The sequence below is a fragment of the Xyrauchen texanus genome, chromosome 37, assembly GCF_025860055.1.
Source record: "Xyrauchen texanus isolate HMW12.3.18 chromosome 37, RBS_HiC_50CHRs, whole genome shotgun sequence".
Taxonomy (NCBI): Eukaryota; Metazoa; Chordata; class Actinopteri; order Cypriniformes; family Catostomidae; genus Xyrauchen; species Xyrauchen texanus.
The window spans coordinates 17012516-17026866 of record NC_068312.1 but is presented as its reverse complement, the minus strand read 5'-3'; the positions used below and the strand labels follow the sequence as shown (position 1 = coordinate 17026866).

The 14351-nt window shown below is 37.9% G+C and overlaps 1 protein-coding gene across 1 annotated transcript; it reads left to right on the top strand.

Annotated features, from left to right (window-relative positions):
• Positions 1–6815: 6815 nt before the first annotated feature.
• On the top strand, positions 6816–13593 carry LOC127631168 (frizzled-10-B-like). The gene has a single exon (XM_052109185.1). It carries the CDS (start codon positions 7801–7803, stop codon positions 9541–9543), a length of 1743 nt encoding a protein of 580 aa, XP_051965145.1. The 5' UTR covers positions 6816–7800; the 3' UTR covers positions 9544–13593.
• The last annotated feature ends 758 nt before the right edge of the window (positions 13594–14351 follow it).

Genomic DNA, 14351 nt, shown 5'->3' with positions numbered 1-14351 from the left:
ATTAGGGCATAGGGATGAGCCCTTTGGAAAGGAACGCACCCAAACTCAGCTGTGATCGGTGCCATATTGTTTTGTCACATGACCCAGTCTGTCAAAATTTTAACCCTTTACTGACAGCCCAGAGTGTTCTGACCTGAGATTTGTCAGTTCAGAACTTAATTAAAATTAAATGAAATGAAATTATGCAGAAAGACGAAACACAATGTCCACCCAGAAGGACACAGGGTCGTACAGGGTTAAGATGAAAAGGACTGTGGTGCAAGTCCTAAGAGCATGAGATGAAACTTGATGCAAAAGTGTTATAAGTATAAATAACACAAAATGACATGGTTGCTTTCAAATTCAAATTTTTATGACACTATTGTTATTAAATTACATGCCTTATTGCATGTTTCAATGCAGTTTCCTACCAAAAGCAAGTGAAATGGTGTCATAATCACATGAGGTTTTTAAGGTGAATATTAGAAGAAGGTTTTAATGAATAAAACGTGCCACCCTTACCTAAAACTTGAACCCAAACCTAACCAATAGTGATCTAAAATCAAATTAGAGGTAAACACACTACAGACATCTTTACCCATAACCAATACCTAAATCTAACCAAAAACAAAATGTGAAATGAAAAGCACACTTTCTGAAGCAACCAAGTCATTTTATGTTGATTCTCATCTCACGTGTTAGCATGCTTGGTTGAATGGTCTTGAACCATGTCCTTCCATCCAAGTCCAAAGTCCAACACTCTACCGTGGAAGCTAATCTTGTTTGAATAAATGTATAAAGGTAGGGGAGTCTGTAATGCAAGCATTAAAATGTATCGTTTTTCAAATTATGGGTTATAGTAAAAGTGTTTCAGTATCACAACATAGCAGTGTGTGAGTAATTGTTCAAAAAATAAGTATTTATAAAGTCATAATCTGTCATTGTACTCTTGTTTTGTGTGAAAGTGAATAAAAGGCTGTTTTTGTACCGTCTCTAGTGTTAATTTCACCAGGAAACTGCGATGAAACACAGAATTCAGCACATAAAAGTCAGTTTGCAAAAACGTAGTTATAGTAACATTCATTCTATGAGACTAGGTTGGGTTAGGTTTCCATTTTGTTACTTGTTTTTTTTTTTTTTTTTTTCACTTTGAAACTGTCACAATACTTGTCATGAAACAAAATCAAGTAAATGTCGAGATCAGGCTGGAGCTTACCTGTTTCCAAAAGAGAAACAAAGCATTATGCAAATGCACCTGATAATAAGAAGTACATCCAGTGCTCAGCGATTAAGGCTCTGGGTTACTGGCCAGAAGGTCGGGGGTTCAAGCCCCAGCACTGCCAAGATGCCTCTGTTGGGCCTTTGAGCAAGGCCCTTGACTCTATCTGCTCCAGGGCACCATATCATGGCTGACCCTGTACATAGGGACATGCAAAAAAATAAAAGAATTTCACTGTATATGTGCAAAATGTATAATGTGTGACAAAAATAAAAGATGAATAAAAGATGAATAGAGGTGGACCACAATACAAAACATGTCCCAAATCTACCAAGATGAGAAGCTTGTTTACTCAGACACACTATTCAAATACATGCACGCACAATCCAATATAAAAATAGGTTGGACAAATTCAAGTTGAATTTGGGTGAACTTGAGTCAAAAACACACTTTTTGAAGTTTGCTGTTCACAATTGTTGGAGGATCAGTGTGTGTGTGTGTGGGGGGACATTTAATTCAAGAGAATGGGGGTGTTGGATGACCTAAAAAGGATGACCTTCGTGTCCACCTAATCTCAGATTTAGGATTTTACTGTTGTACGACTTTCTCATCATGTAAAATATCACAAAAAAAAAACATAAGCTTTGACTCTAAGAAAAAAATAGCTAATAAGATTTCTATTCATTAAACTTATCAAAATTCCCACTAGAGCCCTGGGAGCTTTCTTTCTCACAACCCTCTTTTCTTTTATCCATGGTTAAATATGTAAATAAAATGTCTAAAGTCATTCTTCAAAGGGGAACAAAAGAATAAAGGGGGGCTGAGGGAAGGGGGAATGCAGTTCTAAAATGCCTTCCTTTCTCCATAACATTAGCCAGAGGGGGGGCAGCATCTAGGCAGAGAGGAACAGCAGGGGAGCGTGCAGGCTCCATAGAATCACACATCTCTCCAATCCCTCACACACAAAAAAACATGAAATATCTTTTCAGCCTGAGCCATCAAAGGGCCTCCCTTCTCTTTATTAGTTACAGAATTATCTCACACTTTCTGATTTTCACCAAGATGGAACCCAGCTAGCTGCGGTTGCTTTGCTTTGGAAGAGATAAAGTCCATGCAAGTGTGTGTGTGTGTGTGTGTGTGTGTGTGCATGTGTGTGTGTGTGTGTGTGTGTGTGTGTGTGTGTGTGTGTGTGTGTGTGTGTGTGTGTGTGTGTGTGTGTGTGTGTGTGTGTGTGTGTGTGTGTGTGTGTGTGTGTGTGTGTGTGTGTGTGGCGTAAAGTATAACTGTAGAACTGGATGAGTATGAAACGGTGAGGGTGGTGAATGCTAGACACAGAAATAAACAAGCACAAAACATGAAAGGGAAACTAGTGACTGCCGAAGCCACTGATGATAAAGATTGAATGGTCATGATTCTCCGCTCTGTTCTTTTGCCTTTCTTCAAAGTGATATCCTCACAGCCTGCACAACAATCACAGAACTGAAGAGTGCAAAATAAGAGAGACAGGAAAGAACAAAAAAACAGAGACAGAACACAAAATGGCACAGGTGTCCTGATTAAATGCCATCTCAATATTATCATATACTGTATGCTTTTTGGAACTTAGAGTGCTGTGATATGTTACAAATGCTGAAACACTTCATTAATAGTGAAAGAAAAAGATGTTGACATATCAAAGCGTGGGAAAATGGTGATATGTACATGCATCTTAGCATCCTTATTAACCTTTCCAACTGACATTTTATAAATAAAACAGCCTTTTTATTAGAATAACTGGCTCCGTAGCGGGGAATTTCAAAGTATTTCTATACTATGAATTTGTACTTTGAGTTAACGATCAGATGATCAGACATTACTATTTGAGTGGTTTCAGTTAAGTCTATTATATTGACTGGGCTAACTGCACTAGGGCATATGAAGAGTGCAGGTCTAGTTTATGGTGAAATTGTTGCTGGTAGTCAGTTAGTGATAACAGATAGTGATTGAAGAGGATGATACTATCTCATTCTTGTAAAATGTCCCAGACACCACACAGAGTACCAGTAGGGCCAACCTCTTAGTGGGAATACATTTTTAAAATATGCTGAAAAGCATCTTTACAAGCTGCCATAAAAATGCTCTCAGAGTGTTCAGTCAAAGATCTCAAGAAAACCAAAGTTATCAGGCATTGCAAAGGTAAATCACAGTGTTACTGGATAACATGATAGACCGGCACGATATCTGGTATGACTTGCTCCATGAGACCCTCCACTATACTTGACAACAACAGGCAGTTCATGCAAAGAGACTTTTCATATGCTGACTACACATTATATGTCTAGTACTTTCTATATATTTATTATTTAAGGGTTGAATTGAAATAATGAATTAAGTGCATTGAAGCCAGTGGACAAATTAGTGGTACACTATTCAGATCTTCAACAATATGCTTATCAAACTATAAAGTCCAGCATACTGTAACTGCATTACTGCACATAGAAGGAAAACATAATTAAAGGTATGTTAAGCAGAATGTTAAAATCTGTCCTCATTCACTTACATTGCAACATTTTTCCATTAAATTTAAGTGAATGGTTATTGAGTTTAACCGTCTGCTTTACGTATCCTTTAGTGTTTCACTGAAGAAAAGAAGTCGTATGGGTTTGGAACAACAAATTATAGAATTTTTATTTTAGGGTGAACGATCCCTTTAAGGATAATTCATAATTAGCCCTTTTTTTCACTCAAGCATTTTAATGTTTGTTCAACTTGTCATCTCAAGCTTCATTTTACTGGCTTCATGTGTCAAGTCCAACTCATGCGTTTATGTTAAGCTACATTTTCTCTGCTACACTTGAGGGCACAGGAGCCACCTGAGTGAGGACTTTATAAGTTCTCAAGTCTCACAATATAGCCTTACACAAAACTGTAAGTGCACACTACGACTTGAAAAATATCACCTCTTTTCTAAGTAATTACCTGAAGTTTGGACTGTCAGTTAGCTGTACACGTGACACAGTTGTTTGCAGCCAAAACAACATGTGAATTAAAATTAGTGCATTGTAAAAAGAGAAAATGTAGATGTTACCACATGAAGCACATTTTTTCATTTTCCTGGCACAACATTTAAACAGTGAATGGGCAATCACATTTTTAACTAATATGCTGTTAAGTGCTGACATCCCTTGCATTTAATTTACTGTTTTTATAAACTTTGCTCGATTTTTATGCTTAAATTCCTGATGGACAATTTTGTAAATACACCTTGAATCCTCAACCCTAATAACGTTTCCATAGACAGTCAAAATCACACCTCTCACCTCCACGGTACAAATACTGTTATGCAGTGTTGGCATGCATAGATGCCCCTAAGGAGCATGTCATATTTATGGTGCTGAGAGCAAAGCCTTAACTTTGCCAACCCTTATCACCAGCATGATTTGAAGATGAATTCATTAATACAACACTGAATAGCCCTTTGTCTAAGAGTTCATCCTTAAGGCAATTTTCTCCTGTACTCATGCAAGTATTTACGATTGAGATCAGGGGGTGAAGAATGGAAACTCTAATAGGTTAAGAATGTCTTTTATGTCATCGCACTCCCACATCTTCTTACAATGGCACTTGTTCTATGCATGTCATGGAGGACAAAATTTTACATATTTATTTGATGCACTGCAAAGGGCATAAGATTTATAAAAGCACTCAGTGTTATGTGCAAAACTTAGGAATTAATGTGATTGTCCAGTTGATCGCAAGCACAACGTAGTCTTTGTTAAATAGGCATTGTAGTAGGGTGCAATTTGGTGCTTTTTCGTCATTGAGACTTTTGAAAAATGAAACATGTTTTTATAAGTATCTTTATGTTTCTTCATCAAAAGGACATGTTAAAGATTTGATAAATCATACAGGTCAAGCTAAATGACTTAAAAAATGAGATGTCCATCCAGGGTGGACATTCAGTGCGTATAATCCTATAGTCTGTTTATAATATTTAACATATCTGCAAACATGTATTATTTTATTTCTGTTAACATCATATATATTGGAAGTTTACAATGACATTCATTTTCCAAATATCTTTCCAGAACAGATTGAACTTGTTATGCTAACCACATGACTTTAATTACAAAATAAAGGGAAACATAAATAAGACAGACAAGTTTTAACTTTATTTCGCTGAATGGCTGATGTCACCTCAAAAGTGTGATGTCATTTCATGACATGGATCTTCAATTAAAGGTCACAGTATCATGACAAAACAGGGTGGACAATAAAACAACACCAACAACAAAACCCCTTCACTATTAGTGTTAAAAGTATAGAGAGATAGAATCTCATACTAAACACTTAATTGTATGTGGGGGAAAAAATAGAAATAGCTCTTATTTTTGTCAAAGATGTTTGACCTGCAGCTCTGGGAACATGGGGGATTGACACTAGTTGCCAATATGTAATTATTTTGATATTTAAATATTTACTTTTATGCCCACAGGAGTGTGTAAGATTATACATAGTCTTTATTATTTTTAACAAGCTTATTAAAATTGTAATCAGATGAAATAAAACATTATAAATAGCCTACCATTTCTTGTACATGGGACTTAAGGAATGGCCCAGTAATTATTCATTTTATTTGTAATAAGCAAAGCGTCAAAACAACTTTGGGACTTCATGTACAATAACGTACATTAAAGGAAGAATTCCCCCCAAAATGAGAATTCTCTCATCATTTACTCACCTTCATGCATTCTCAGATGTGTGTGACTTTCTTTCCTCTGCTGAAAGATTTTTAGAAGAATATCTCAGCTCTGTAAGTCCATACAGTGTTAGTGAATAGTGACCAAAATTTTGAAATTCGGAAAAGCATTTAAAGGCAGCATAAATGTAATCTATATGGCTCCAGTGGTTACATTTATGTCTTCAGAAGCAATATGATAGGTTTAGGTGAGAAAAAGAACAATTTTATTATTCTTTATTATTATTATTATTATTATTATTAATTAAGAATTCTCTTCTCTGTTGTTTTCAACGTTTTGCATTCTTCGTGCATATTGCACCTATTGGGCGGGGAGGAGAATTTATAGTAAAAAAAGAAAAAGAAAGAAAAGGACTTAAATATTGATCTGTTTCTCACCCACAACTATCACATCGCTTCAGAAGACATGTATTAAACTACTGGAGTCTTGTGGATTATGTTAATGCTGCCTTTATGTGCTTTTTGGAGCTTCAAAATTCTGGTCACTATTCACTCCCATTGTATGGACCTATAGCACTGAAATATTCTTCTAAAATCTTAATTTGATTTCTGCAGAAAAAAAGAAAGTCATACACATGGATGGCATGAGGGAGAGTAAATGGTGAGAGAAATTTTAATTTTTGGTTGAATTATTCATTTAGTAGAACTTTGGCTACATGACATCTCATTAAAGTCTGCCTTCGAAATTAAAGTTCACAATGTTTTTAATCATAAATCTATCCATTATTAGGCTGCAGTACGTTTAAATGTGGTAATATGGAAAAGTGTTGCGTAAACAGCCTCACAGTTTCAGTTTTGTCACATACGGACGAATGCGCGTAAAGACACAGTTTCAGTTTAGTGAACAATAAAAAGCGAGGGGAATTTGAGGGAATAAAAACTCTCCTCTCTCTGTTCCCACAATGGTCGGACCGTGAAAATCGCCAGTTGTGGAGAGAATAGGGACACATCTCGACTGGAAAGTCGCTGAATCCTTTTGATCGTCCTCCGTGATACATTTCTCGCCCACTTGCGAGCAAAGTGTGAATTTCTGACACGCTTTTGTAAACCATCAGAGGGATTTCGTCGCGGGAGTAAACAACAACAAAAACAACAAATGGCGAGTGAGCAATTTACTGTGATCTTGTAGTAGAACTTTTAGGAGGATTTGAGGTCTACACGGACAGTTCCGCACGGTTTAAGGATAATCAGTGTGTCAGTTTGGGCTTTCTTATGTAAAGCAGCTGTCTTTGAAGGCGGATCTCTAAGCAGGTTAGATCAGGACGGAGCGGAGGAGCTCAGTCTCAGACAGCGCGCGAGGCAACGAGCACGAAACTCTTGACGGAGAAAGTGTGTCTGTAGACAAGTTGAAGTGGATTTTCACCGGTTTACAGAGCGGATTCATTCATTCATATTCACGTGTGCTTAGAGACTGCGTTAAAGCGACGCTGTGGACGTTTTGATGTATGCAAACGGTTTTAGTTGGCTCAGTTGGGATACCTCTTGGAGGATGAATGTGGGAAGTAGCGCGATCACGAGTTGAAGAGTAAACTACTTTTGTGAGGGAAAGACCGTCAACATCTCAGCAGCGGTGCTTATGAGCTTTTGAAGGAGGAATTATCATCTGTGGGCTGGGAATTGAACGTAAACTGTGGACAAAGTTTTCTAATATGTCTTAAAATCTCAGAATTATTCACAGAATCACTTTTCTTGGTTGAACTGATGAACTATTACTAACTCTATTTGACTAACTCACATATTCTCAACAACATGCAGTGACAACAAAGGAAATTTTTATTGAACGAATATAGTTTTACACCTTTTTTTAAATACATTTATGTAATTCCTTTTTCATTCGTGCTACATGAGTTAATATAGAACGACAATGTTTGCTGCCACTGTTGGACTCAGCATTGTGCTGCTGTGTGTAGCTGGGTTTTGTTCCGCAATCAGTTCCATAGATCCCGACCGGCCGGGTGAAGGAAGATGCCAGGAGATCGCCATTCCTCTTTGCAAAGACATTGGCTACAACTTGACAGTTATGCCAAACTTAATGGGACATGAGGATCAAAGTGAGGCGGCCATTAAGCTGCATGAGTTTGCTCCACTTATTGAGTTTGGCTGCCACAGCCATCTGAAGTTTTTCCTGTGCTCGCTCTATGCGCCTATGTGCACCGAGCAGGTATCAACACCTATTCCGGCATGCCGAGTAATGTGTGAGCAGGCTAGGCAGAAGTGTTCGCCCATCATGGAGCATTTTAACTTCCACTGGCCTGACTCACTGGACTGTTCCAGGCTGCCAAACAAGAATGATCCCAATTATCTCTGTATGGAGGCCCCTAACAATGGCACCGACGAGCCCCCAAAGGGGTCCCACACTCAGTCGCCAGACTCCCGACCCCCTCGGCCAGGTAACAACAAAGAACTTCCTATTAAGGAAAGGGTGGGTAAGACATCGTGCAGCAATCCTGGAAAGTTTCATTATGTGCAGAAGAGCGAGTCCTGTGCCCCCAAGTGTTACTCCAATGTTGATGTGTATTGGAGCCAGGGTGACAAGCGCTTCTCTATGGTGTGGATTGCCGTCTGGTCCATCCTGTGCTTTATCTCCAGTGCCTTTACTGTACTCACCTTCCTCATTGATCCTCAGCGCTTTAAGTACCCTGAGCGGCCCATCATATTCCTCTCTATGTCCTACTGTGTTTACTCAGTGGGCTTTCTCATAAGACTTTTTGTGGGGGTGGAAAATGTGGCCTGTGACCGTGATAGTGGTGTGCAATACGTCATCCAGGAAGGCTTGGAGAGCACCGGTTGCACAATAGTCTTCCTTATTCTATACTACTTCGGAATGGCCAGTTCATTGTGGTGGGTCATTCTAACCTTAACGTGGTTCCTGGCAGCTGGAAAGAAATGGGGGCATGAGGCCATTGAAGCCAACAGCAGCTACTTTCATCTGGCAGCATGGGCTATACCAGCCATCAAGACCATCGTGATCCTGGTCATGAGGAAGGTGGCGGGAGACGAGCTTTCAGGGGTGTGCTATGTTGGCAGCATGGACGTCAAAGCCTTGACCGGTTTCGTCCTTATTCCCCTCTCTTGCTACCTCATCATTGGCACTTCCTTTCTGCTCTCTGGGTTCGTTGCACTCTTTCACATCCGTAAAGTTATGAAGACCGAAGGAGAGAATACGGATAAGCTGGAAAAGCTGATGGTGCGGATCGGCATCTTCTCAGTTCTCTACACAGTCCCCGCCACTTGTGTCATTGCATGCTATTTTTATGAGCGACTCAACATGGATTATTGGAAGATATTAGCAAGTGAGCAGAAGTGCCTAGAAGATGGTAAGAGTGGCGAGGAGTGTGTGATGAAGAGCTCTATCCCAGCCGTGGAGATCTTCATGGTTAAAATTTTCATGTTGTTGGTGGTGGGCATCACCAGCGGCATGTGGATCTGGACGTCCAAAACACTGCAGTCTTGGCAGAATGTCTTCAGCCGCAAACTGAAGAAGAAGACGAGGAGAAAGGCTGCATGTGTTTTCACAGGCACTGGACCTTATCTGAAGCCTCATCCCACACTGAAAGGACATAAAACCAAGTATGAACCAGCAGGTCCTCCTGCAACATGTGTATGAGTATGGACTCTGTACACACACACAGCCAAGAAACTAAATAAATGCTGGACTCCTACCAAACAAAAACAGCTTTATACAGAGAGGAGCCAGCAAAGAACACAACAACGCTTGTATTTATTTTATGCAAACTTCAGTTGTTAAAATGATGCAAAAACCCCCCAAATTTTTGATTTGAAACTATGAGATAAACCTCTGCTTAGTCTTTAGTTCTTAGTCCTTCTACTACATCTAAAACTTTGCAGAGTTTGGGGAGTGTTTGTTTTCTGAAACAATGAAAAAAAGCAAATCCCTATTGCCATTTCTATATGTGATTGGGATGCCTGTATCATGTGCAATAGTTGTTTCCCTTAGTGACAGAGAGAAAGGGGCTCTTACACTGTAGGGCTGTGATTAAAGACAATGAAAGGACTCGACAAACAATGGGTGTGAATGGATCGGGAAAAAGCAGCTCCTCCTTGGCATAGTCGTGTGGCTTTTCTATGGAAATGAAGGCCGTGTCATACACAACTGCATTGACATTGGAGTGCAGCTGCTCAATAAGGCCTTAGCAGAGAATGAACTGCCTATTGTTAGGCCTTTTCATGGAACAAAGTAAATCTTAAAGCACTAAATATTGCGGACACAAAGAGATAACTTGTATTTGAGTTGTTTTGTACAGTGAGTTCATGCCCCCTGGTTTGTTGTCTTATGCCAAGCTCTTTTTATGTCCTGAAGATATTTGTGTATATTTCTAAAGGTTCATATTTTATAAAAATAAATAAAAAAGCATTTTAGTTTTTAATGTTTTGAAACTAATACTGTGAACCACAAAACCCTTTTATTTTGTGTTGTGTGTGGATGTGGTGCAAAAGTTTTTCCTTTACTAGACTCATGAGGCCCCATTTGAGGAATATTGTGGGTTCAATACAAGTTAAGCTCAATTGACAGCATTTGGGGCAAAATGTCGATTACCACAAAAAAAAAATGATTTACACTCCTCCCTCCCTTTCTTAAAGAAAGAAAATCGAGATTACAGTGAGGCATTTACTATGGAAGTGAATATAATACATTTTTGTAGGATTTAAAGGTATAAAATGTGAAGCTTATAATTAAAAAAAAAGCACTTATATAAATTTTTCTTTTAAGACTTGTGTATTATTTGAGCTGTAAAGCTGTTTAAATCATCGTTTTTACATTTTAGGTTTTATGGCATGGCAACAAAGTTGTAAAATTGGATATAACTTTACACAGAAAAGGTACATGGCACTTAGTATAGTAGGTTAATTTTTTTTATTTTAAATATGCCTGTGCATATTGTTTATATCTTATGGCTATACTTTTGAAACAGTGAGAATTTGTACATTTACAGATTGGTCCCATTCACTTCCATTGGTATGCCTCTCTGTAACCCAAATGTTTTATTTATTGTTTAAGAAAAGGAGGGAGAAGTCGAATTTTTTTTTTTTTTTGTGGTATTCAACATTATGCCACAAATTGTGTCAATTCGGCTGAACTTGTTTAGAACCCAAAATATTCCTTTAATATCCTTCTAGTCATACCTTTCCAAACATCCCCAAGATCAACTCAGACCTTTTCTGTAGAAATAGTTATGATAGATCCATTGGATGAAATAAAGGACGAGCAGATAACAATCATTAATGATCTGCCAGGTTCCTTATTCTTTTACAACCATTATAATCAGAGCAAACACTCTAGACCCGACCTCAAGCCTCAGTCACATCTTACATGTTCTGTCATGTTCTTTGGGATTCATCTTTTGTGCTTGCGTGTTTGTGACTTTAAAGCAGTCTTTGTGTAAAAACACACACGCACCTTCTGATCCCTCAACGCCTATTGAAAAGAGAACAAAGGAGATCACTAATAATAAAAAAATAATTAAAAGTGTGGCATCAAAGATTATGAAGAGAGGTGTATTTTAGGACTTTTTTTATCTCTTTATCACTTTTAAAGTGCCCTGACTTTCATGTCCCTATCTTATTAGAATCAATATATTCACTTCCATGTTAGATTCATAAACAATACTGAAGCAGAAGGCTTTAAAGTTTGCTTTGTTTTAGTCTACAGGTTTAAGTTTTTCTGCTATGTAACATCAAAATGGGTCATTTTTGAAGTGTAGCCTTTGATTTAAGAGCTGCTTTCTTCGCTGTTTCAGAGTAGAACGTTCAAAAAGTCTTATTCATAATCACATATGAATCTGCTTTTTAATTTTAATACTAACCTATTGAGACCACATGTTTCATAGTTTCAAAGCAGCTTCAGAGAAAACAGTGCCTATTATTGAGGAAGTCTAAGGCAGCAGTGGCAAGGAAAACCTCCCTAAGATGTTTAGTTTGAAGAGGAAGAAACATTGGGAGGAACCAGACTCAGCAAGGGAAGACTTCTTCCTCTGGCAGGCACACATTTAAATAAATGTCCATATGCCAGATATTAACAAGTTACATAATATGTCTAATATTAGTCATCGGTTTATTTAATAAATTATTTAATCTGGGATAGTTCACCCAAAAATTAGAATTCACTTTCCCTCATGTTGTTCTAAACCAGTATGACTTTCTTTCTTATGTGGAACACAAAAGGAGATATTAGACAAAATGACAGCCTCAGTTAGTGCTGGACTGGTAATCTGGCATACCGGACATTTTCCCGGTGGGCTGACACACTTTGGGGCCGATCAGGGGTGGACTGGCCATCGGAAGATCCGAGCAGGCCAGTGGGTCATCCATGAAATGGGCCGAGATAAGCTAAAATGAACCGCTGCGTTATAACTTTTGGGGCCATTGCCGTGTAAAATACCAGGCCGATTTCTCTTCCCAGTCCAGCCCTGGCCTTAGTCACCATTCAGCTTAACTGCACTTTTAGATGCAATGAAAGTGAATGGTGTCTGAGGCTACCACATTACTAAACATCTCATTTTGTGTTCCACAGAGAAAAGAAAGTAATAAATGGGGGCATGAGTAAATGTTGACAGAATTTGTATTTAGTCTAAACTGCTGTATTCCTTTAAGATGACTATTGTAATGTAGTAGAGTGCATCCTATCCACCTTATTTTTCAGCGTGAATAGGGCGCCAATATCCTCCTTGAATGTGGACCTCTTCCGGTATAAGCCACCTCCAGCTATATTAGCGATACAAAAATACTACATTATGTGACTTTATATTGCAGGATGGTAATATGTGTCATCAAATTCTCATTATTAATCATTGTTTTCATAAACACAATGGTATGTAGCGCAAATAGTTTTACCGTTTATCGCATTTTGCTATCGTTTCATCACACGCTGTTTCTCAGGCAGAATGAATGAGAGATCAGGCTCTGATCGCCTTTTGAAATGAATAAATAAAGGCAACATTAAAGGTTTTGCAGATATGCAAATATGAATGGAGACATTAAAAACCAGTAAAGTCAGAGTCATATTTTTGTATTATCTCTTCAATAACAACACAGCAACAAGAGAATAATTAAAGGTACTCTTTTACTATTAATGCTGATGTTAGAAAAGTATCTGACATAAGGATATTATTCAGCTGTACATGCTGTGGTTGTGTATTATTGTGATTTATAAGCCCATATCACTAATTCTGGTCTTATTATCCTTCTAGTTATTTATATTGTGGTCAATGACAGCAGAACTCTGTCACACTTGCCAGAAATGCAGTCGCTTACTTACAAAATAACGCATTGCAAAATAAGGTGGATAAGTCAATGTCTTGAAACCCCAAACACATTTGACAAGACTTTACTATTGTGTTGGTATTACATGTTGTATTTAAGTCAGAATGTAAGAGTTTTAAGAAGTTAAAACACATTGTATAGGAATAAGGTGCTATACAAATAAAAACAAATGCAAGAAATTACAAAAATCAAATGATCAGCTATTGGAATAATTTATTTAGCTTGCTGCTGTAAGCATTTTGATTGGTGGGAATATATTTCTTTATATTTGTTCTTCCTTAGTACATCAAAACCAATCTAATCATCATTTTATTAATCACATTAACACCTGAACATGGGCTTGACCTGAAACTCAACTTTCAAAATACACAGACAATGATCTACAAGGCTGTGTCTTGAAGATGCATAACATTTAAATCAGGGCTAATTACGCCCTTTATTCGTTTAATCACATCTGTCAACACCTTGAATACAGGTGAGGCTCATCTTTTGTTGTTGCTTGGTCAGCAGAACACTTTAACAAGCAAGGCAACAAAAAGGAAACGCATCTATCTCATTACATGCCGTTATGTTCTTTTAGCTTCTGCTTATCTTAATGTGTGTTTCTGATTCAGTTTCATGTGATTTGTATTAATGGTATGAGAAATAGCATCAAGGGATCAAACGTTCACTTAAATAAAATGATCTTGAGCACTATCCTTACTGCATTTGTAAAAAGCAAGTTGTTTCACACAAGCACACATACTCACATTCCTCCCCAGGTTTCTTTTGAAGTATAGCAAAATCTTTTCTTTTTTTTGTGTGAATCTGCACTGAAAATTTCCTTTGGTATTTTAAGTTCAATTTCATGTTATCTTCAATCTCCTTATTCGCTCATATTGTATACAGGACAATTTTGTTTAAAATATTGAAACTTTCCTTGAGCCCTTATATGCAGTATACACAACGTACAGTCATTATAAAATTATGTTTTGAAGATTTCTCTGCCCTTTAAAAGTTCACTTTGGGTGTAAAGTGCTTTGTGTGTGTGTGTAAATCATTATGTCTATGGAGAGTCCTCATAAGGATAGCCGCACCAACGTGTGCGCGTGCGTGCGTGCGTGAGTGTGTGTGTGTGTGTGTGTGTGTGTGTGT

Bases quoted from the DNA above. Each gene is read 5' to 3' on its own strand.
- LOC127631168 (XM_052109185.1), top strand. From the start codon at position 7,801: ATGTTTGCTGCCACTGTTGGACTCAGCATTGTGCTGCTGTGTGTAGCT.